We start from the raw sequence: 23,653 nt of genomic DNA on the forward strand, positions 1-23,653 counted from the left end.
GGCGGCTGGTCCGAATCTGGCGGGACCTATTTTTTTCTCGAATTCTAAAGTTGATCAAGTACTAGAACAAGCTGAACTTTTTCATTTTTAAAAATGAAATTTGCAAAGTCTTTTTCTTAGTCCAAAAATTAATTTTTGAGAAACAAATCTTCGAAATCTGCAAATCCGAAAAATGGCACGCGTGACGAGAAAGAACGTTTTGAATTTCATCCTCGGGATCAGCATCGGCTTAATCGTTTCGAAAGCGCTGTTGCATGGAAGGTAAGGATTTTAGACGACCTTAGAGGAACTCAGGGGCGAGTAAAGGGGTCGAGACATTGCGGCAGCACCTGCTTAGGTTGATGATAGATTATTTTTGAATTACACGTTTAACCTTTTTGCTACGCGCGAAAAAAGTTTGATTAACAAGAAAATTACATGATTTCATTCAGATCTTTCTCAGTCGAGAATTTTTTTTTATTAAAATTCTTACTTGGTCGATTCTTTTTCTAACTTGATTTAAAGCCTTCTATCAAATCCTTCCCACAAATCCCGGCCCAAGCCTGTCCAGCACAAACACGAAGAATTCTTCATCAAGCAGCCTGAGACTCAAGTCAGCACGACCGCAACTACAGCCACAACCACTACAGACGAGAAAGAGCCCGTGATCGACATCGACCCCTTGAAGCCCATTTCCGGCCCGAAAAAAGAATGCCCATATGAAACGGACGATTTGGAAGGAGACAATCATCGACCAGCAGCGTTTTTGCCAACTTGGCGGGATATTCACGCACTTTCGAAATCATTGGACATTGTTGATGGCTGCCACGAGCCGAGCGATTGTATTCCAGTAGAGAAAGTGGCGATTATTATTCCTTACAAAGACCGGGAAGATCATTTGCTCAAGTGGCTCTGGCACATGCATCAGATGCTGGTGAGACAAAGGAACTGGTTTTCAATATGAAAGTTATTTTTCTAATTACTGAAGAGTGCGTTTTTTATTCTTGTTGATTTATTTACAGTAAAACAGGGCCGCGTCAAAACGGAGGATAATCCCATTTCCTCCATTCTTCTACCCTGTCGCCATGTTAAAAACCTGTCAAAGGCGATCGTACTGCGTGTTCGTGTCAGAACCGATGGGTTCAGGACACTTTAACAAAGGATCGACGATGAATGCAGCTGCCAAGGAAGCTATCAACAGGGGTTTTGATTGCATCATTCTTCATGATGTAGATATGCTGCTGGAAGATGATCGGAATATCTACCAATGCCAGGATGGCCCTGTTCATTTGTCGCCGTTCATTGACAAATTTCACTACAAAGATCACTATGGAACGGAGTTTGGGGGAGTGACGATGTTGAAAAAGGAGCATTACTTAGCTGCCAATGGATATTCCAACCTGTTTTGGGGCTGGGGAAAAGAAGATGACGACATGGTTTATCGAGTCAAAGCTGCAGGCCTGACAATCCGAAAGCCAGTTAACTACGATTCTGGAAGATATTCCATGATTCCACATCAACATCCCTGGGCGTTTAGAAATAATCGGATCACTGACAAAAACTCGGATCTTCGATTTTTGAGTCTTCAAAGCATTGGGCTTGTGAAAAAAAGATCGAAGTTCGAGGGCATTTCGTCGATCGAATACAAAGTCGAGAAGGAGGAAAAAGAGCCGAGTCATATCAAACTTTTTGTTGATTTCCGACCATTGGATGTGAAGAAGATTGATATAAGTTTGACTTCAGGAAAAGATCAAATAACATTTTGGTAGATCAAAGTACGAGAACTCATGTTGATCTTGAGAAAGGCCCCCCTCTACTGAAAATCGATACGTACAACAAGAAAGATATGAAATATATCGAGTTGAAAGACACCTATATTTGCAAGGATTTCGGATTTTCAAGTGTCATGAAATGGCTCTCAAACTGGAAAGCTAGCAAGAAATCTGCTTTGGATAAGGTGGAGACCATAAATTTATAGTATCAAGTTTCAATATGAATTTTTCTACTCATGTTGAAGCGAACTAATATAACAAAACGTGTTTAGACGTAAGCATCCGAAATCCAATGAATAACTCACACTAAAGAATTAAATTGCAATTGCACGATTTCGTTAAATTTTCAAATCAAATGATTAGAAATTAAATGATATCCTCAGTGCACTCAATTCTCCGACTACTGTATCGCGATTGTTCATCCTAACTCTCCCGATGCCTCCACCGGCTTCAATCTTCGGGAAGTTTCCCAGCTCATTTCCGCAGCAACTGCTACTAGATCCGATGGATGCCCATGCGAAAAGGGAGGATGTCCTCCTGAAGGATCGGCTCTACCTTTATATTCAACTTTTGCATTTTTCGATCTTTACGGGCATATTTTGAGCCTTGAGAAAAGTGACACCTGAAGATCATCCTGTTGTTTATCATCACCAAGAGCTTGGATCACAAATGCGGCTGCACGTGATTGAAGATCCTTTGAAAATGAAGGAAAAAGCGAGCTTCAAAATCGACCTCGGTAATTCCCTTTTCTCTAAAAAGCTTCATAGTTTTCGATTAAGGCTTTCACTGGATAAATGGAGGTGACAAGGGAGTCTACTACCGGCATGCTCTTGTTTGGGAAGGACAAGCCGTAGATGAAGTCTTGCAGATAGAGTTGATGGCACCTGGTACTAAATTGGACGCAAGAGAAGGAACAGAATTTCAAGTTGATATTCCGACGCCGGCACCGGGCTGGTACACTGTCTTGACAAAGGTAATTCTTTGGAAAAAAATTTATAAAATAAAAAATTACAGATCACGGATGTAATCGGGCAGCCGATGTTTGAGCTCCGCTGGGCGTTCCGAGTCACCACCCAAAATCAAGCTGAAGATAATCGCATCCTTGCGACGGCGTCTGCAGCTCAACTCTTCAAGGGAACACCATGGGCTAATGCCATTCCGTATGCTCCCCTTATTTTTATTCTCTTCAACATTTTCAGATTCCAAACGTTCAAAACAAACCTGGAGAAATATTTTGACAAATCTGCCCAGACAAATTAGAAGATTTTAAATAACTAGCAAAACTGCCAAAAATGGAAGAGGAGTATTATATATAATTGTATTTACTACCACTAAAATCAGCATCTGCCAACAAAACGAAAATAAACTTATATATGCAGTACATTCTTTTTTGTCAAAAATCTTCTTTTTCTTCCAAAATCAGTCGTCTCTTCCGCTCACTAGAATTATTTCAGCTTTGAAAATTGATATTCCATGATTTTTCGACTAAGATTACTTTTGTGAGACCCTTAGTTCAAATCTCCCCTTTGCTTACCCGAGGATAAGGCAGACCGAACCAATGGAAAACGTCAAAAATCCAATAAAAACCAAACTGATACTCATGTAAAACGAGACATCTTTGAAAACATCTTTATGCCTTCTCGAAATGAGGAGGCAAAAAAGAGCAGCGATGATTATAACCGCGGCGCAAATGATTGTGCTTCGCCTGGTTTAGTGCTTCTGTTAAGTAAACAGCGCGTTTATAATAAAAATTCACTCAACCAATTTTGTGAAACCACCAAGCAGATTCCAGGCCGCAACCACGGCGATCTGAACGCAAAATTTCAAGCTCCATTATTGCATCTCGAGTTATCACTACTCCCAGCAGACTTGGAAGTGAATTATTAGCTTCCTGTTTCAGGAATCCGGTACGTCTACAGTGCGCAATCGAAATATACAGTCCGATAAAACATCTACTCACATGAGCTCTTTTTTCGGTTTATTTCTTCTGGCAACTGCGAGTGCGCCCTAGAAATTAAGATCAAAATGCTCAGTTTGGAAAATAAATTTTACAAAACTGAAGCGATGCTGATTTTCCGGGAACTTTTTAAGGGTTGAAAACGCTTCATTGATATCAAACCTAAATTTTTCTTTCAAAACAACCCCTGAAATCTGGCATTAGAATAAAGCAACGCAGATATTGTCGGATGCTTTGGCGCATCACAGCTTCCTCGCTATACAAGGGATTTTATTTCTTTTTCGGATGAAAAATTACTCCGAGAGATCCCTTTCTTTTGGTCATAAATAGAATTGACGGACCCTTGCCGTGATCTTTGAACGGACCAAATTATCTCTGGGAGTAAAATTTGCATTTCGAAAAGTCTTTTCGAAGAAGAAAAATCTTTTGAAAACAGTCTTTTTATACAACATGTCTTTTTCTATTTTTCATAATGTCATTTCGAATTAGAAAAATCCTCCGTGATTACTTAATTGCCCCATTTTCGAGAAAACAAACGCAAAAGCCACTTATCGAAAAATCCTCTTTTCTAAAAGCCGCCTCAGCGCTTAGCCGAACGCAGCAGAAAACCTTAAATTCGTCACACTGAAATTTCCTAATGTATCGCACTAATGAAAACAACGCGCCACGGAAACTAAATTGTGCCACCACCCGGTGCAAAAACATCATTTTTCTCAACCCCACCTAGTCAACAAATAAAATAGGGTTTTAAAAAAGAAGGAAAAAAAGATAGAGCAATGCAAATTTTATGGGCTGTTATAACGCTGATAAATGCTATAGGAAAGGGATGAATAAATCTATTTACTGCTAGAATTGACAGTTAAATTCTCTATATTTTATCCCTTTTCAGAAGTAGAAATCGACGATACAGGGCAAAAAAAGATCGACAAGAAAGTCGAAAAAATCGTTGAAAAAATCAACGAAGAGCAAAATTACAATTTTCAAAGTTTTGTTAATGAAACATATGAAAATGCCCCATCAGATGAAGAACTCAGAACACTAGAAGGACTAGAAGAATTGGAAGAGAAATTTAAATCGTGGAAAAAGGAGAGAAATGCGGAAGCGAGAAAAGACAGAGATGTGGGAAATTTTATCGAGAAGGAAAAGCAAAGATTTGATGAAGATGATGATGAAGGTAAGGACCATGAAGTACGGCTTTGTCAATTTTTTCTACTTCAGTTTTTAGAACAGTCGAATTCATTCACAAATGTGAATAAATGTCATAATTATGACTAAGTCTGGGGATCACTACAGATATTTCGAAAACTTTTAAGTGTATTTCAAATACTACTGAAAAAATAGAATCCGGTTCAACCTTTAGGTCTCAGATTTATGGTTTTTATAGATAAATTATCTAAGATAATATTCGTTTTTTAAGGTCTATGTTATACGGTATAACTTATACCGTAAAAAAAGTGCTCTTATCTAAAATTTATCGTTTTCAAGAAGCTTAACGCCGGAACGCATATCGACCCATTTTTGGGCAAGGCGCTGAAATATGCCTTCAGAAATCATCATTTTCTCGTGCTAAAACAACAGATGAGAGATATCGTATGTATCTATTTTTGAAGTTTATTGTCTGAAGATCATACTTATGAAAAAATTTGGGCTGATATAAGCAAGAAAACGGGTCTACGGCCTCTTACCCAAAAATTGATCAATATCATATCGACGATATGCGTTCCGGGAAAAAACTATTTCATGCGTTCCATCGTTAATAAGAAATTATTTTCAATGAATTCAACCCATTTTTAAGACCTCGGCTGCACAGTCCTCCCACCAAATTGCAACGACCGTAAATTTCGCTTCCGCGGATGCACAAATGAAGACCCATACAAATGGAAAAATGGAGATAAGTGTCGATTTATTTCGTCTCAGGATGAAAGGTGGCGTTGGCGATCAGTACAGTGCAAGTGCAGGCGAACACGTGACGAGCGAAATTGCGGATTAGAGACGGCTTATAAATATGTGCCAAAAGAATCGCTAATTTTCAGGAACAATTTTGTCAACTCTATTTGTCTCTCTCTTGAGAATTCGGGATTTCTGACTCTCTGTTGTTGAAAATTGAACGAGAGGAAATAACCGAACCCGCCAACATGGTCATCTTCCGGGCGATTGGGAGCCCTACCGAAAAGAAAACGGCCGACTTGATTGGGTCCCGATGAAAATTCCAAATTGCGGCAGCATCGGTCGCGCGGTTTCTCAATGCCCCGGTGATTTGGACAAAAACCAACCGTTTTACATCGATCGAGACATTTCTGAGAACATCAAGTTTGGCGACATTGCGAGGATAAAGTGCCCCAATCGGATTTTGAATGAAGACGGAAGTGAGGAACCGAGAGTCTGGAAGATAAAATGTGGAATTGGGGCTTGGACGTTTTTGAAAAATGGATCGTCTATTGATCAACCCGGCCTGGGAGAGTTCTGCAAGACGGAATGGGGCGCCTGGGGCGAGTGGAGCCAATGCAGCTCGAGTTGTGATGGAGGAGTCGGTAAGATAAAGACTTGCTTTAGAACCCTAAGATTTCATTCTTTTCTAGCGCATCGAAAAAGAAGCTGTTTTTACAAAGGAGAATGCGCGATAACAAAACGAGATGCCGCGCTCTGTAACGAAACTACACGCGAAATTCTTCATCCTCTTTCTTCTCAAATGTGTGAAGGTGGCGAAGAAGCATCCACTGATTCTACTCTTTGTGCTGTTGGAGTAAAATGTAAGGAGCAAGGTTATTCTTTCGATAATTATTTTGAAAGGCGTTCAATGGGCGATTTGGACCGAGTGGACAGCACCAAGTGATCGTTGTGAATCAAGAAGATTTCGCGAGTGTCAAAACTGCTTGGCAAATGGAACTTGTCTCGAAATACCCAAAAATGAACAAACTTGTGAAGGACCGAAGAAAGAAATTGAGTATCATACGAATAGAGTTGGATGCAGTAAGAGAACTTGAGGGTTGATTTAGGGTTGACGGCTTTTAGAGTATATTTTGTCGATTCAAGAAGATAAGCCGATTGAAATCTTTGACACACGAAGAGGGAAGATTTCAGCACTTGATGCAAATCTGAAGGTAACGATGTTAAAACCCTAACTTGGCTTATGATATGATTAAAGCAGATTATTTGTTTTCAATATGTTCGAGAACTAACAATAATTTTTAACTGCCGTGACACATAAAAATCAGTTTTTTCAATCAACTGAACGAAATTAAGGGCGTTCCAAAATCGTCCCCTTTTATCAACATTGACTGTTATGTCAAACTGAAAGGGTCCATCTACGTCCTTGCCCAGCACGAAAGCGACTCACATCGAGCCTTTTTCAAGAGGTACCTGAAGTATTTTTATCTCAAAAACGTTCTCATCTATGATTAAAGTAATAACGAGACTGAAAGCTGGGAACGAATCGGTGGAATTCCTGAAGATACAACTGAAGCTGGCTGCGTCGCGAGCCCGAGAAAGATTTGGAGATGCGGAGGATTTCTGAATAAGGAGGAGAATATTCGATCAGACAAATGTTTCAGGTAAAATAAAATAAACACCATAAAATTTCACATTTTTTCGTTTTTATTACATATATATTTATACTGTGGGTTTGATGATATACAAGTAGAAGAATAGGTATAGACTACGTAGACGTGGATTCTCGACTATATGATCCGATGATAGTTAACTATTACTGTTAAACCACTATAAATAAAGTTATGTTTAAAAGGTATTTGTCTTTAGTTGGAACGGAACCGACTGGGTCGAGGAAGCTTCAATGAACGCCCCTCGCGCGGGCCATTCCATCTTAGCTACATCACGCACACTCTACGTCTTCGGCGGCAATGACCAAAGTACCTCTCTTGAAATCTTCTCTTCAACAAGCAAATCTTGGAAAATGTTCCCGTGGAATATTCCTCACTCCGGTAAGGCACTTCGAAAAGGAATCAGCTGCTTATCTTTTCAGATTTTGAGCCCGGGAGCCCGATTTGGAACCCAAGAAAAGATTTTGCCTGGTTCGTCGGAACAAAGGATCAAAAGTCTGATAAAATTTGGAGATTTGATCCGAGCAATAACGAAATGAAGCTATTTGGGCATCTTTCTGAAGCAAGGTGCTTTTTAAATATTCTACTGAAGCCTAAGTTGTTTTTTTAAGGATCCAACCATCTGTAATTTTGTCAATGAGAGAGCTTGATAGAAACGCATCCGGCCGCGGAAAACCTCAATTGATGGTTGATGGAGGAATCAGAGCTCATAAAAAGGTAATAAAAACATTTTAAAACAACCGAAATGGCAAATTTTTAGACTGAAATCTTCCGCGAACTCTGCGACATCTGGAATTGGAAAGAAGAAAATCACGATTCGAACATTTGCGAGTCAATTGATCGCCTTGGCGAAGTAAAATCATCAACAGTCGTTCTTCCCTGGCCCTGATTAATGAGCTGGCAGATAATTCATAAAAAGCGCAAAATGACCAAATGCAATTTTTACCGATTGAGCTTTGTCTTTCGGCCTAAGAGGCAAAGCTCGACGCTAGAAAAATGGTCAAAAATGGCCTTTTTCTGGTGAGGAATGCGCTAGGGTGAGAACGCTTCCTGAGGTGAAAATTTTGGACCATTTTGCATTGACACTGTTGCTTCTTTTTTGTAAATAAGAACGTTTTATACTGTCATGAATAAATGTCGACGACTTAGATTTTTGACTGATTTATTATTTGTGTATTCGCCTGTTTCATGCTATCAGTCGCGCGAAAGAAAATCATCGAATTTCGAGGTTCAACATGAAGCGCCTTTTTCGTCTAGTTGCGACTTCTGCGACCACGGGTATAATCATCAAAAGCTTCTAGAAGAAAAAGTACCAAAGGGATATTCGGAGGGTCTCATACCTTCCCATCGATCCATCGCAGAGGACCATCGACCAAGATCATCTTTCCAAGCGGTCATATCGTCAGTAATCGACGCTAGAAATATTATGTTTTCTTTGCCATTTCGGTGGGTCTTTGATTGAAAACTTACAGGTTAGACGCTTGAGCTCTGGAATCTGTCGCGTCCAAAATTCGCATTTTCGATGATAAGGGAGGATTTCAGATTTGAGCATGGTCTCAAATTCACATTTTTCAAAAAGTGTTGAAATCAAGAAAGACTCACCTGGTTTGGGACTTGATCGAGAATAAGATATCGATTGAATTCACTGTCGAACTGCTCCCAATTTGGCAACTAAAAAGATTTTCGAGGAAACGATTGGCTTTTTAAACTTACGTTTTTGAGCTGATAATTTTTGTTGCTATCAGCGTTGCCCATCGGAGAGCCAGTTTTCGCAAAATTCGTCCAGTATTGAATCATTCGTTTGGTCAGAACAAATTCTTCAGGGTTAAAGTTAACCATCGGATAGAATCCTTGTCCCTTAATTCTATTGGCAAAGTGGAGGGCTTATATTTACAAACCTGCAGAAGAATCGTTCCGAAAACATATTCGATTTCATAACCGTGCATTACACCTATAAAATATAAACCAACATATTCAACAACAAGAGTGTACCCATCCACTTTGGCCAAGGATTCGAAGAAATAAAAGAGTCAAGTTGGTAGCCATATGCGCGCAAATTCCTGAATTTCGCTGTTTGATGCCTTTTTATTTGCTTTTTTCAAAATAAAAATATTTTCAGATGGCACTTTCCGACATTTTGAAGCAATTCGATTCCAGGGCAGGTCACGTGCTTATGTCCGACAATTTGATCTAAGGCATCTCTGTAGCCAGCCATATCAGCTGGACTGTCCCAGGGAGCATATTCGAATGCGACAGAAGCAAGACCGACTTTGTCCAATCCCAAGCCGCATTTGTAGAGATTTTTTTCATAAGAATCTGGAGAAATAAGCGAGTCCGTATTCACATCAAATCCTTCCAAAACATAGGTATTGAACCAAGAGCCTTCGTTTTTATTCCAGCCGAAGATGATATCTGTTTTCTTGAATTTACCCTGACGGAAAAGCTCCTTTGGGTCGCCTGGGAGAGTGTCGCCAGTCTTGCCAATAATTGGGACAAAGGAAAACTCGAAAATCTCATCAGCAGAGTCCACCCACTGCGAATCAGTCAAGGTCTGTGCGTCGAGATCTCGTAGGGAAGCCAAAAATCGACGTCGATCTGTAGGTGAAGACACGTCACATGATTGGATTCCCGCTTTTCGGCCGAGCTCAAGAGTTTTGCTGAAAATTTTACCTAAAATCAAGTATGCCTTCTTTACCTGATGGCGAGTTCTTCTGTTGCACTAGCCCAGTCAGACATGGTGGACCCCGACTGCATAATCGCCCGGTTATAAAGTGGCCACGAGTCCGGTGAAATGAGATGCATTCCAACAGAAGCTCCTCCTGCTGATTCGCCAAAGATAGTGACGTTGTCGGGATCACCGCCGAACTTGTGGATATTTTTCTGGACCCACTTCATTGCCAAACGCTGATCGAGTAGACCAGCGTTATCAGCGACTGTCTTGTCTAATCGGGGCATGAAGCCAAAGGGACCGAGTCGGTAGTTTAGTGAAACGACAACAACATCGCCTTTTATGATTTTTAGCAAGCATAATAAAAATTACACGTAAATACGTACACAATACTACAATTGTAGTCTGTCATTTGAAAATGAATTGCCTTCATACAATTAGCATATATAGCATTAAATTATCAATAGAAATAGTATTTCAAAATTTCCATTCTTAAAAAAAGAAGCGAAGATTATGGTTCTTGCAAAAACATTAAAATCCTTCCTAGAGCGGCAATAACTCGGCCATCATAAACTTCCAACGAGGCAGTTCCAGAATTAAACGATCCTCCATAAATCCAAATCTACTCTTGGTTCTGAAATATGGTGTTTCTTTTGCCGCTTTCTAGAGTCTTGACTCTAGAATTATCGAATTTTTCAGACCCATTAACATAACAGCTTTTTTCTTTGTTTTTCCGCTGGTCCAGACATTCAAAAAGAGGCAATCTTCATCTTTCTAAAATAATCAAATGATGAAACGCAATTAACGAAAGAAAGACCTTTGTGTTAGGATTCCACATTGCTGAGCCCTTGAATTCGCCGTACGTATCATCATTAGTTTGCCAACAACTGTTTCCGAAACGAGTCGCGTTGTACTGAGCGCTCCAGCCATCGACTGGTTCCGGTGGCGCAAATCGTTTCTCACCAATCGGCGCCTTATTTTTTCGAAAAAATCAAATCTTCCGGTATCAATTTTGATAAGACTTACCTTGGCATATCTGATTCCCAAATACGCCTCAATCTCCGTATCATTAACCGATTTCACCTTTTTCCCTCTAATCGGACTTCCGTCGGCCAATTTGACATGAACAGGAACCTCTGCAGTAAACGCGTTTCCAGGACATATCGTCCCAAAAAGCAGCAAAAACAGCATTATCTTCTGACTCTCTCTCTCTCTTTTGTTGTTTCCCGTCCCTGAGTAAATCGACCACAAGCTGATGCTAAAAAAGATGCAACATTAAATTTTCATCCCTTTCTTTTTATTCAGCTAAAAAGGATATGTCACGTAAGTGCTTTTATGATTCGCATTGATGGGTATATATTTTTGATGAGCTCTAACTTCGCCCTTCTGCGGAAAATAACAATTTGAAGGGTCGAATAAAGACTGTTAGGGGTCAATTTTGCTGTCTATATATCTTCTTGTTTTCCTCTCTAGTCAGCTACAGTCTCAATTTTAGCGCGAGAAAGGAAATGCGCGTGCTTATCAAGAGCGCTCAGTAATGTGCGAAGATATCAAACGCTCCATTGTGGTGATAATTTGCCCAGCAGGGGCTGTCACTCGGCGACATTAGGCTCCTGTATATCATCGCTTAACTCACTTTACTGTATTTATAAACTCATAAGTTGAATGCGAAATTCAATGAAAAGAAGTCTGAAAGCTGGAAAAGTCCCGTCAAAATAAATAATCGGAGACGACTTCATCTCATAGGTGTGCCGCCATCTTTGCTCCCGAACCCTGCCTCCGAAATCAACGAGGACTCATCTGATCCCTCCTTTTTAAAAATGCCATAAGACTGAATTTCCTTGAACCTGCCCCGTGTATTTTGATCTTAGTGATTCACTAATAGTGAAGGTCAAATAAAAGACGACTCAAAGACAAAAATAAAACCAGTTCCAACTGGTTAAAAAATAAACTAAGATCGATTCTCCGAAAATAATCTGCCTTCGTAATCTTGGCTTATTCTTTGGGGTCGCCTGTTTCATAGCAACGGTGGGCGTGCGAGGTAAAATTTTCTCCAAATGGAGATTTGAGCGTACCTTTTTAGTTTGATATCCGTGGAAGTTAAATAAAAACGGGTCCATTCTCGTACAGCCTGTCCTCGTGATACCGTAAAACTTGAAAACAAACTCGACCCGATGGACTCGTCTGTTTTCCTCCATTATGACCGTTTTTGAGCTAATAAGTGCTCTACCGCCACAGCCGGATTAGAGTATTAAAATGAATGACAATGATTTTTTGCTTTATTCACAAGTCTGAAAATGCTCAAAACTATTCGACCTCGATTTTTCCAGCGATTTTTCAAAGTCAATCAATTTTCCCCTGATTTGGCGAGTGTTTCGTTTTCTATTGACGGACAGCAGAAATCAAACGATTTTTCGACAATCTGGCTGAGTTAAGGGCTTTTTTTCTTGCCTCAAGGGCGTATTTTTTTATGTCGATGAGGAACATGTCCTAAATAGACATGTCAGATGTCTATTTTTTGCCTTATGAAATTTTTAGACAATAGAAGGCCAAATGACCCTGTTTTCCTTTATAGACTTTTTCCCTGTAAGTAGGTCAGTTATTGCTTCTAGCACCGCCACTCCCAGTTAAAAACTGAACAATTCTTGAGTCGAAGCTTTCATTCGAAAATACGCTGACCATGCTTAAAACTTTGAAACCTCAATTTTTTCGACGATTTTTTAAAGTCGATAATTTCACGGCAACATCAGCGAGGGTTTTTCTTGGAATAAACGGAAAGCTAAGAGAGGCTGATTTCTCCGCAATTTGGCTGAGGTACGTCTTGAGACCAAGAGAGGTTACATAGTTTCGTCAGAAGAAACCAGTTGAACCAACCCACTCTCGCCTTTGCCAAAGGCATTGATTATAATCCCGGTTTATTCTAGAAGATATACCTAAGTAGTCAATGCCTTAGGCAAAGTTCTGATTCCGCCACTTCCAGCTTAGTTGTCTTCTGAAAGCTCTGACTCGTAAATATCTTTATTCAGAGAATGCTGAAAACTTTAAGTCCCCGATTTTTTTCGACGATTTTTTAAAGTCGATTGTTTTACAACGGAACCTGCAAAAGTCCATCTTAGAATAGATGGAAAGCAAAGAGAGGCTGATTTCTCAGCAATTTGGCTAAGGTTTATTAAAGCAGCAATCTTTAAAAAAAGAGCAAAGAGCGTTATGACTTTTTAAGATTCAATTGCCACTGCCCTGATTGCCGACAACAAGGATCGGGTCAAAAGACAATCTCTCCTCTTTCCTGGCCAAGCGAACTCAAGCTGGAGCATGCTGTTTTCGAGGATGACGTCCTGAAATTTACCCTTGAGGGTGAAGACCATGTGGGTGTGATTCCAGGAGACGTTCTTCGAAAATTTGTCAGGCAAAGTTTCAAATCTTATTTCACTTTTAACTTTTCTCTCTAAAATAAAGAGGCACTGTCAATACTATTGAAAAGTGTTGAAATTTCGGTAAAAGCGATGAAGATGCGCGAAATAGCGCACAGACGAAAATGAGTTTCTCTCCTGTTGTCAATCCGGTGGTCGATTTTTCCGAATACCAAGATGAAGCTGGCCAATACGCACTTACAAAAAACGTCATGGACAACGGCTACTGCGTCATCAAAAACTGCGACAACTTCAAAGACAGTGTCTTCGAAATCGCCAGCAAAATCGCAGTTCCTCAGTCGACAATGTACGGCTTCACGCAAGAAATCAAGACGGAACCGACTCCGAGGAATATCGCATTTTCGGGCATCTATCTCGGTCCGCACATGGACTTTCCTTACTACGAGTCGCCCCCGGGAATTTCTTTTATGCTTTGTCGAAGAAACGATGAGTCTGTTGAAGGTAAATAAAAAAAAGCGAAGGCTCAGAATAATCATTATTTTTAAAGGTGGTGAGTCGATTCTTATTGATGCATTCGAAGTTGCGGAAGAAATAAGAAGATGTTCCCCTGAAGATTTCAAAGTCCTCTGCGAAGTCCCAGTTCGATACCAGAAAATTCACTGGGATCGAGACGATCCGGTCTACATGGAATGGGAGCAGCCTCATATCGTCGTCGACAGTGAAGGAACAATCACAAGGTAGAAGTAATGCATTTTTCAGCTTGTAAATGACTGTTTTCAGAATCAACTGGGGACCAGCGTTTGAAGGAAAAAGCAAAAACGACTCTATGACAGCTGAGTATTTGAAGGCCTACAGATTGTTCTTGCAAAAAGTAAACGAGTCTCCGACAAAAACGGTTCGAAAACTTGAAGCAGGAGAATGCCTCGGTAAAATTGAAATAATTTCAAAAATAATATTCTGCTAGTTTTCAATAATCGACGAATGTTGCATGGACGAAACGAGTTTGAATTGAACGGAGGAACCCGTCTTCTTGAATGTAAGAATTTCTGTGGTCACATTTGCCTAAAATCTGCTTAGTGGCGTTTTTGAACATTTGCGAATTCCGTTCAAGAGCGCAAGTGCTCGAGATCACTCAAGGTGATGGAGAGTTGGTGAAGATGATCGGAAATCAAAATACGATTTGACAACTCCGAAGAAACGAAAATATCAAAACCTGAAATCTGCCTGAAATCAATTTTGACCCCTTTTACTGACCAATAAAAAAGAGCAAAAAAGTCGTCGTATTGCGCGTTTATTCGATAGATACGGTATTTCATAATTATTAACACAACTGTCACTTCGGCATCCTAATTGTTGTAGACATCATTGACCATTGGCCGGAATGAGCTATAATTTCCACTTTTGAAATCAACAAGGAGTCTCGTTTTACCTGAAAAGAGAGGCTAGTCCGTCGCCACACTGATTCGTGCATTCGCAAGTGATGATTTTGTCCATTTTCTTGGTGAATTTATTCTTCTTGCCGTTTTCGTCGCAACTTTTAAAAAGTTTAATCGAATATAAAAAAAACTTTTCTCACGTGAAATCAACATCGATCGTTTCAGTCTTGCTGGGCTTGCAGCAATAGTCATTTTTGCAGCTTCCGCAATATCGTGGTCTGTATTTTTGATCAGATCGGCAGCCAGAGAACTCGAATTGAATGGGCTCCGTCACGCGGACTTTTTCGAGACACATTTTGTTGCGAAGTCTGGGCTTGGTTTTGAAGAGGTTCTCGATTTCAAGACTGTGCGACGCATCACAAGGGCGCACTTGGCACAGTTTAGTTTCCTTTTTCATATCACATTCCTTAAAAATATTTTTATCAAACAGAAAAAGAGCAGATGTCGACCTCATTATTGTTGGTAACTCGCTCCCGAACACCCCAGCCGCATTCTCTCGAGCACTCGGACCACTCAGTCGTTTGGACCATGCATTTTGTCTCGCTGTTGTAAGAGATCTTTGGCACTTTTCTGTGCGCCGCGCCAAAAACGCTCTTTTCTGAAAACTTTTTTTAATCTTATTTTTTCAAACATAATCTTACGAATTTTGAGAGGTCGAAGCTGAGGTCGATCAGCAGATCCGCAAGTCCATTCTCCACAGCAGGCAGTTGGATCGTTTGATTCTTCGTATCGAGGGTTCAAACACTGAATTTAATAAATAAGTGTGTCTCGAGGGTATGTCTGACATTTGCTGGAGGTTTTTGCGCGCAAGTCGGGTAGCAGCCGATGTCACCATCGACGCAGACGCAGGTCAGCTGGCAGGACTTTGGATTTGGGAAAAATTCATCGCCTAAGTTTCATCGTAGCGGGGGGAAGTAGAAGATTGCGTTTACCTGAGCTTTTGATGATTCCAGAAATGAAACATTTTTTGAGCTTTGGATCTGACGCGCATTTGAACTCGTTTCCTTGTTTCTAGAGAAATCAAATTTATGGGCTCTTTTCCAACCGTCAAATTTTGCACTTACCAAACAAGCCAGGCCCTTAGTATGATCACATGGATTCATCATATCGCATTTTTCTCCTTGTTGTTTTGCACATTTCTGGCAGCAGTCGCACTCGTCCCATAAATGGGCAACTCCCGGTTTGCACTGAACATCTTCCCCTCTCAAGTTACCCGCCCAAGAGAGCGCATTTTTTCCACAAAAATCTTGGTTGCATTGATGCTTGGCTGGACAATGAGAGCTTCTTCGGGACGCATATGCCGCCTGAAATGACCTTGAACTGTGGAATGGATTATAATGAGCCCTTTCCCCTGGCCTCTGTCAAATTTATAATCGAATGATTAATCCCCTTCGAGTTTGTTTGTCCAACTCACTGTCAAATTGTCGATCTGAGGGGTGATGGATTGATCTTCTGATAAATCAGATGCTCTTTCTTCAGACTCTTACGATGTCGAAAATGGTAATTACGAAGGTTAACGACCCCCGGTTACTCGTTATTACCATCCGTCAAGCAGTTGTAAATTATTCATAGATCAATGAAAAAATGAACATGAATTGAATTTCAGAAAAGCGTGTAAAGGGGGTGATGAAGGAAAAATAAACACCACCTAAAGGTAGAAATCTATTTTAACAAAGTGTTAATTTTTGCACGAAAAAACGTGCGGGCGGAAATCCAGAACGTGCGGTCTAGCACTTTCAAAATCTGGCAGAGAGTCGATGATCGACTCTCTGATCATCAATCAACAAGTTTCAAGTGGATTGAGTTCGCAAATTCTTTTTGGAACTTTTCCTGAAAGTTCATTACTTCATTTTCTCTTTTAAGAAAGGGATTTTTTTAAATAATATATACCGATTCGACAAAAATTATCGAAGTTCAGATTTGTCTTAAAAACTATGACTTTATGGTTCCTGTTTCAAATTTTTTTTTCATTCATATATAAAAGAGCATTATTTGTCGAATAACTTACCGATATTTGAAAGAAAACAGAAATCTTCATTGTTCTTTTCTTCCCCTCTTCGCTTAGATTTTTCTTGTAAGTCTCTAAGATGATGACCCCCTGCTCCTCTTGAACTTTTTTCTCGATTCAATAAAAAGAGGTGCGAAGTAGTTCTGAACACGAGCTGTCCAAATTTACTTTTTCCGAAGTGATGTTCAACTTCCTCGAGAAGATCAAGAGCGCCGCAACCTTTTATTAATTTCTTTTATTGAGCGAAAAAGTCAACACTAACGCGATTGACGTCAAATTTTGGAAGATCGGAGACAATGAGGAATACAATGAGGAGACGACATAAAGAAGGCTGGTCATACTGAAATTGTTCTTCTGAAGAAAAAATGAAAATACTGTATTTATGAAGAATAAAACCGTAAAATTCGGTTTTTCCAGAAAACGCTTCTTCAATTTGGAATTCGTCAGAATTGAATTCTGATAAGATCAGCGGCGAATAATCATGTCCGAAATGGCTGATAATTCACTGACTTTTCCCGCTCAACCGCTCGTGCGAACCGAAGCGATCATCGACCGGAGATAAAACCGCAGAACCCAGGACAATTCTAAACAAGAGAAAAGTTGAGAAATGAAGCTTGGAGGTTAATTAAAAGCGAATTTAGAACAAAGTCAAATTAAAAATTCTAGCGGCGCTTTTGGCTCGCTCCCTCGGAGCTGAAACTTGTTCTGCAAGATGTGATGGAGGAGTTACCTCAGAAAACGAGCCATGTAACACACAACCGTGCTCGATCTACACAGATGGTTCAAACATATTTGGCAACGGAGGAACCTTTGATTCCCTCGACGATTGGACATGGAACAAATGCTCCGTTTCTCTTTCCCAGCCGGGCTATTACTCGGACAACGCTGCTTTCGTTTCTGACAGGGAAACTGCAGGCGCTGTTCTTGCTCAAGAATTTGACGGAGCAACTCTTCTAGATCAGGACTACACTGGTCGGGTTTTCTTCAAACCAGCAGCAGGTAATCAGCCCGGAACGGTGAAAATGATGGTGAGAAACAACAAAAAAGCGGACAATTCAAACAAATGGATTGCTATTTCTCTGACTCATCAAGTCCCCGCTGGAACAGAAGATTCCCCTTGGATGGGAATCGACATTGCTTGGAATCCGCGAGAGAGTGTAAACGGCAATCCTGCCAATTTCAACTATGCGCTGTACTTGGTCTACAAAGGAGACAACAACGAGCTAGAGGACTTCTACCAAGACGAGTCTTTTATTATCCCAGCTGGAGATGCTCCAACCACAACCGCCCCTCCGACGACAACAGGAGAGCCTGTTCCGACATTTTCCTTCGCGCTTGGGGACACCACTTTCACTGGGGAGTTGACTGATTTTGGCAATGTTCACTTCAAAGGAATCGAATTCGCGACTGCAGAAAGATGGCGAGCTCCCGTGATGACAACTTCGTGGGAATCCGAGTACGATGCTACTCAATGGGGCAAGGTTTGCATGACACACGGTTGGAAATCTTGGTGGACTGGAGGAGCTGATTTCTCTGAAGATTGTCTGTACATTAACGTTCACACACGGCCAGAATACATTGAGAACGGGGAAAAACGGCCGATTCTAGCGTATATCCACGGTGGTGGTTTAGTCGGAGGAGACAATCGAAAGAATTACAATGAATTGATCGAAAAACAAGGCGTGGTGATGTTTTCAATTCAATATCGCCTCGGCCCTTACGGTTTTCTCTACGATCACGATGGGGTAGCGGAAAATAAGGCAAACTGGGGATTCCTCGATCAGCAGATGGCTCTTCAGTGGATTCAGCAGTTTGGTGGCTACTTCGGCGGCGATGTTGATCAAGTCACACTTGGAGGGTGCTCTGCAGGAAGTTGGTCGACATGGTATCATTTGACGATGCCCAGCTCTTGGCCATATTTTCACAGAGCTATCACTAACGGAATCGGCGTCTTTGGCCAGTACGATGAGCCAGCTAGCATCGAGGTCAACAGAATGTACAACGATTACGTAATGGACGAGCTTGATTGTCCAGACGTTGAGTGCCTCCGTACAAAAACTGTCGATGAACTCAATTTCTACTTCACTGGCATTTCGAATCAGTTTAACATCCCTGAAGTTCTCCACGAACATTTTTACGGGCCGCATGTGGATGGAGTTTTAGTGTTCAAAACACCTCTTGAAGCGCTGTATGATGGGGACATAAGAAAGAATACTCCCATTTCCTGGAACTACAACCGCGATGACTCGTGGAATCTACTCGGTGGAAAACTCAACAGCGCTCTAGGCGTAAGTTTAGCTTTTTCAAAAGTCATAATCATTTTTGATTTCAGTCTATGGTCGAATTTGAAGACCGACTCGACGAGTTGATTGCCATTCAAACATCCTCTGGCTTCGAATTTCCCTCAAATCTCACCGACCAGTTGTTTGCCACGACTTACGGCCAGGAACTCTGGGAGAAGCATCTCATCGACGTCTTTGGCTGCCCAGATGGAGAACATGGCGAGGTAATGGATTGCAAATATACGATGAACAGATTCACAACGGCCAAAAAATGGACTTGCAATACTCAATACGGCTTTACCGGTGCCCCGCTTACGGACCCTGAAATCGGCCCAATCTACCCCCTTGAGCTTCATAAGGAAAACTGTGAAGATCTCACGCTTGCCTGCCACTGTCAGGACGCAAGCTGGGTTTTCGGAAACAATAACATCCACAACGGCTTGCCTGAAATCGAGAGAACTTACCGACAAGCCGGGCGAGATTATTGGGGACAATTTATTCGAAACGGAACTTTCCCAGAAAACAATTCATTCGGAGAAATGAAGAATATCAAGGAACTTGACGGGTAAAAAGCAAGATTTATATTCAAAAGTGAAAAAGAATTTAGCAAAATTAATCTGGTCGATGAAAACGGTATCGTCCACGACTTCGCCTACGAGGAGGAATGCAACGCGCTCAATGCTCTTGGAGATGAAATCGGGCACATGAGAGTTTATCAAGATGGATATTACCATACTTTCGACGGCAATGGTAAGAACAGATTTTATAAAAAATCGAATAAATCAGAACAAAAATCTTATCTCAAAAACCCCGAATTTCAAGGTTCAACTTCGAAATCACCCAAAAAGCGGAGTAAATTTCGCTCAAAAAATGCTTTTTTGAATAAAAGAAGAGCAAGGTTTCAGAAAAAGAAGGGCTAAAATATCAATTGAATTTATTCCGTTTTTTATTCGCTTCCTTATTTCTTTTTCTACCTCATGAACAGAATTTCTACTCAACTCAACTCTATTCCTCTGTATTACAATCTTCATGAATCCTTGCTTTTCTTTTCTTCACACACCAATAAAATTATTTTTACAAGCATTAACTTTGAGTGTCTCCTCATTTTCTTTATGATAGATGCTAGTGAATTCGACTTTTCGTAAGTTATTCTCTTGATAATGTCAAATCCCAAGAAAATAGATATGAAGGGTGCTGCTTATTTTTACGCCTCCGCTTAATTTTGCCCAATATCAATGAAATATTCAGCTGAAACATGTTCCGCTCGTTGTGACGGAGGTGTAACGATTGCAAACGAGCCTTGCAATATTGAACCATGCTCTGTTTACACTGATGGATCGAACATCTTCGGCGATGGCGGAACCTTCGACTCCATGGATGATTGGACTTGCGCGACTGCTCAATGCTCTGCTTCGATTGTCCAGCCAGGCTACTACTCTGACAATGCCGTTTTCGTCTCTGGTCGAGGCACTCCTGGTGCAGTTCTTGCTCAAGAATTTGACGGGACTACTCTCCTTGATCAGGATTACATCGGCCGCGTTTTCTTCAAACCAGCAGCTGAGAATCAACCTGGATGGGTGAAGATGATGGTCAGATGCAACAAAAAGTCAGACAACTCGAACAAATATCTTGCTATTTCTGAAACATACTCTGTTCCAGCCGGGACGAAGGATTCTGTCTGGATGGGAATCGATATCGATTGGAATCCGAGAGAAAGTGCGAACGGAAACCCAGACAATTTCAACTACGCATTGTACTTGGTCTACAAAGGCAACAACAACGAACTCGAGGATTTCTACCAAGATGAGTCATTTATCGTTCCCGCTGGTGGTGCTACAACAACTGCGCCTCCTACGACGACTTCAACAACAAGCTCGCCACCTGACGGCACTTTCTCATTTGCTCTCGGGGACACCACTTTTACGGGAGAATTGACAGCAGAAAACAATGTACATTTCAAAGGCATCAAGTACGCCACTGCTGAAAGATGGAGATCTCCGGTAATGAAAACAAGTTGGGAAGCGACTTATGACGCGACTGAATATGGCCAGATATGCATGACTGACTGGTGGAAATCATCCTCCCCTAATGCCGATGAATATTCTGAAGACTGCCTCTACATGAATGTAATCACAAAGCCCGAGTACATCCAAAACGGCGAGAAAAAACCAATCCTTGCGTTTATCCACGGCGGCGGACTGGTCGGAGGAGATAATCGAAGAGAATACAACCTATTGGTCGATACTGAAGATGTAGTCCTTTTCTCGATGGCATATCGCGTCGGACCGTATGGGTTTTTGTATGATCACGATGGCCCAGAAGAACACAAAGGCAACTGGGGATTCCTCGATCAGCAAGTGGCCCTTCAGTGGATTCAACAATTTGGCGAGGCCTTTGGCGGTGACATTGACCAAGTAACGATTGGTGGGTGCTCAGCTGGAAGTTGGTCGACTTGGTACCATCTCACAATGCCCAGCTCCTGGCCATATTTCCACAGAGCAATTTCAAACGGAATCGGGGTTTACGGCCAGTACGACGAGCCGACGAGCATCGAAGTGAACAAAATGTGGAACGATTACGTCGCTGAACAAGTGAATTGCCCAGATGTTGATTGTCTCCGTACCAAATCGGTTGACGATTTGAATAAGCATTTTGCAGGCGTCGGTGGACTTGGAGGAATCAACATTCCAGAAGTATTCCACGCTACTGGATTTGGACCACATGTGGATGGAATTTTAGCCAGCAAGACTCCTCTTGAAGCGCTTTTCGATGGAGAAGTCAGAAAAAATACGCCGATTTCATGGAATTACAATCGAGATGACGTTTGGAATCTTCTTGGAAACAGGCTTCCTGGGATCATTGGCGTAAGTGATTTTACAAAGACGGTGATAATTTGGTTTTTCTTTTTTTAGTCGATGGTCGAGTACCATGACAAAGTAGACGTGTTGGTTGATGTCCAAACAGCGTCTGGTTTCTTCTATCCATCAAATTGGACGGATGCGATGCTCAAGACAACTTTCGGAGAAGAACTTTTCAACCGTCACCTCGTCGACCTCTTTGGCTGCCCAAATGGAGAAAATGGGGAAATCGTGGACTGCAAACCAAAAATGAATCGATACATGAACGCTCAAATGTGGAGCTGCAACACCCAATATGGCTTTTCTGGCGCTCCAATGACCGATCCCGATATCGGACCAATTTATCCACTCGAGCTTTTTAAAGAAAACTGCGTCGCAAATACAAGAGCATGCCACTGTCAAGATGCAGCGTGGGTTTTTGGAAAAAACCCAATCGCAGGAAATCAACTTGAAAAGGCTTGGCGACAGGCTGGTCTCGATTTTTGGGGACAATTCATTCGAAACGGAACTTTCCCAGAAAACCACTCCTTCGGACAGATAAAAAATATCAAAGAACTGAACGGGTAAAACTGAATTTGAAGGATCGACCGTACGTTTTTTTTAAGAAAAATCAATCTTGCGGACGAAAACGGAATCATTCATGATTATGGATACGAAGAAGAATGTAACGCACTCAATGCTCTTGGCGATGAAATCGGGCACATGAGAGTCTATCAAAATGGATACTACCATACTTTTGATGCTAATGGTAAAATTCATTGAATACTATGAAAATATCAGAACAAATAGCAGTAATGTTCGTAAAAATTGAACGTGAAAATTTCTCTTCTTATCTAGGTCACCAGGGCAAGTTCTAGCTGAAGTCAAAATTTAATCGCGGTATGTTATTTTCAAGGCCAACACATTGTTGGTGGTACGAGGAGCGGGGACGAGACCACAACATCACATTTCCGTTAGCCACAAGTGCATGTGTTGCTCCACTTTCGACAACATAAAAGCAAGAGACCAACGGAAGAGTTCATAAAAAAATCGAGAAAATATCAAATATCTCAAAAATAATCAATATGAAACTTTTCTTCTCCGTTCTTCTGCTTGCTATTGCAAATGGTGAAACAACAGGTAAGATATTCTTATGATAAAATGAGAGGTCGACGACGCATAACCAGTGTTAAGAATGTTACAAGAATAAGGATTGCCTGAGCAACACCACTCCCCAATGTCGCGATGGCAGCTGTATTTGTCAAGAAAACACCTGTCAAGTCGTCGAATGCACTCGAAAAAGACATTGTTCCGACCAGGAAATCTGCGAGTCGAACATTTGCAAAGCTGTCGAGTGCACGGCGAATCGACATTGCAACGACTGCAGATTCTCCGGAGCAAGACAGGTCTGTGACAAAAACTCGAAAAAATGCGTCAAAGTAGAGTGCGTATGGAATAACGATTGTGGAGCCGCGGAAGTTTGCTTTCAGCATTCATGCCGTAAGGTCGAGTGCAAGAAAAACAGTCATTGTCAAGTCGGCGAAATCTGTAGCGACAACAGATGCCAAGCTGTGGAGTGCCTTAGTGACATAAATTGCGGAAATAATGAGTTTTGTAACTCGAACAACCTATGCCAAGAACAATAAAGAATGTTTCCGCCATTCTTCTCGATATTGATTTCTACTTGAAAAATAAACATTTACTCATCCTACTATCAGTTTTCATAATTATTACAAAAATAAGTAAAAATTTTCTGTGGAACAAAGTGATATTTGATCAAGGTTTG

General features: G+C 41.1%; 7 protein-coding genes and 1 long non-coding RNA gene across 9 annotated transcripts; 6 read left to right on the top strand and 2 right to left on the bottom strand.

Moving 5' to 3' along the window:
• Positions 1-34: 34 nt before the first annotated feature.
• LOC145697615 (beta-1,4-galactosyltransferase 4-like) lies at positions 35-1,748 on the top strand. Its single transcript, XM_081774832.1, has 3 exons — positions 35-261; positions 505-930; positions 1,085-1,748. The coding sequence occupies exons 1-3, from the start codon at positions 173-175 to the stop codon at positions 1,746-1,748; spliced, it is 1,179 nt and encodes a 392-aa protein (XP_081630958.1). The 5' UTR covers positions 35-172.
• Positions 1,749-1,788: 40 nt separating this feature from the next.
• On the top strand, positions 1,789-3,097 carry LOC145699071 (uncharacterized). Its single transcript, XM_081776321.1, has 6 exons — positions 1,789-1,936; positions 2,135-2,300; positions 2,374-2,487; positions 2,531-2,724; positions 2,766-2,911; positions 2,951-3,097. Exons 1-6 carry the CDS (start codon positions 1,826-1,828, stop codon positions 3,009-3,011), a joined length of 792 nt encoding a protein of 263 aa, XP_081632447.1. The 5' UTR covers positions 1,789-1,825; the 3' UTR covers positions 3,012-3,097.
• A 1,504-nt stretch (positions 3,098-4,601) lies between these two features.
• LOC145697448 (uncharacterized) lies at positions 4,602-5,748 on the top strand. The gene is made up of 2 exons (XR_014133879.1): positions 4,602-4,882; positions 5,504-5,748. It is a non-coding gene; the product is annotated as an uncharacterized LOC145697448 (long non-coding RNA).
• A 76-nt stretch (positions 5,749-5,824) lies between these two features.
• LOC145697447 (uncharacterized) lies at positions 5,825-8,407 on the top strand. The gene is made up of 10 exons (XM_081774655.1): positions 5,825-6,239; positions 6,288-6,458; positions 6,499-6,678; positions 6,721-6,809; positions 6,952-7,064; positions 7,113-7,259; positions 7,465-7,646; positions 7,688-7,832; positions 7,877-7,982; positions 8,026-8,407. The coding sequence occupies exons 1-10, from the start codon at positions 5,909-5,911 to the stop codon at positions 8,152-8,154; spliced, it is 1,593 nt and encodes a 530-aa protein (XP_081630781.1). The 5' UTR covers positions 5,825-5,908; the 3' UTR covers positions 8,155-8,407.
• A 3-nt stretch (positions 8,408-8,410) lies between these two features.
• LOC145697449 (cholinesterase-like) lies at positions 8,411-11,323 on the bottom strand. Its single transcript, XM_081774656.1, has 13 exons — positions 10,960-11,323; positions 10,751-10,906; positions 10,642-10,707; positions 10,479-10,555; positions 9,961-10,272; positions 9,396-9,922; positions 9,258-9,335; positions 9,164-9,216; positions 8,979-9,122; positions 8,868-8,936; positions 8,736-8,820; positions 8,606-8,680; positions 8,411-8,562 (listed from the first exon to the last, which is right to left on the bottom strand). Exons 1-13 carry the CDS (start codon positions 11,122-11,124, stop codon positions 8,519-8,521), a joined length of 1,851 nt encoding a protein of 616 aa, XP_081630782.1. The 5' UTR covers positions 11,125-11,323; the 3' UTR covers positions 8,411-8,518.
• A 2,145-nt stretch (positions 11,324-13,468) lies between these two features.
• On the top strand, positions 13,469-14,488 carry LOC145697616 (gamma-butyrobetaine dioxygenase-like). Its single transcript, XM_081774833.1, has 5 exons — positions 13,469-13,805; positions 13,852-14,041; positions 14,085-14,230; positions 14,269-14,340; positions 14,382-14,488. Exons 1-5 carry the CDS (start codon positions 13,469-13,471, stop codon positions 14,486-14,488), a joined length of 852 nt encoding a protein of 283 aa, XP_081630959.1.
• A 91-nt stretch (positions 14,489-14,579) lies between these two features.
• Positions 14,580-16,932, bottom strand: LOC145700169 (CCN family member 3-like). The gene is made up of 9 exons (XM_081777420.1): positions 16,749-16,932; positions 15,805-16,044; positions 15,673-15,751; positions 15,526-15,629; positions 15,382-15,484; positions 15,190-15,338; positions 14,881-15,146; positions 14,734-14,838; positions 14,580-14,690 (listed from the first exon to the last, which is right to left on the bottom strand). The coding sequence occupies exons 1-9, from the start codon at positions 16,776-16,778 to the stop codon at positions 14,651-14,653; spliced, it is 1,116 nt and encodes a 371-aa protein (XP_081633546.1). The 5' UTR covers positions 16,779-16,932; the 3' UTR covers positions 14,580-14,650.
• A 321-nt stretch (positions 16,933-17,253) lies between these two features.
• Positions 17,254-23,570, top strand: LOC145700168 (uncharacterized). Of its 2 annotated transcripts, none has more exons than XM_081777419.1 (9): positions 17,254-17,368; positions 17,415-19,036; positions 19,081-19,595; positions 19,638-19,780; positions 20,279-21,894; positions 21,943-22,451; positions 22,494-22,636; positions 22,726-23,007; positions 23,055-23,570. In XM_081777419.1, exons 1-8 carry the CDS (start codon positions 17,356-17,358, stop codon positions 22,743-22,745), a joined length of 4,581 nt encoding a protein of 1,526 aa, XP_081633545.1. In that variant the 5' UTR covers positions 17,254-17,355; the 3' UTR covers positions 22,746-23,007; positions 23,055-23,570. The 2 variants fall into 2 exon arrangements, with proteins under 2 accessions (XP_081633545.1, XP_081633544.1); XM_081777418.1 differs by having other exon boundaries at positions 23,062-23,570.
• The last annotated feature ends 83 nt before the right edge of the window (positions 23,571-23,653 follow it).

Source organism: Oikopleura dioica, chromosome 2 (genome assembly GCF_907165135.1).
Source record: "Oikopleura dioica chromosome 2, OKI2018_I68_1.0, whole genome shotgun sequence".
Classification (NCBI taxonomy): domain Eukaryota; kingdom Metazoa; phylum Chordata; class Appendicularia; order Copelata; family Oikopleuridae; genus Oikopleura; species Oikopleura dioica.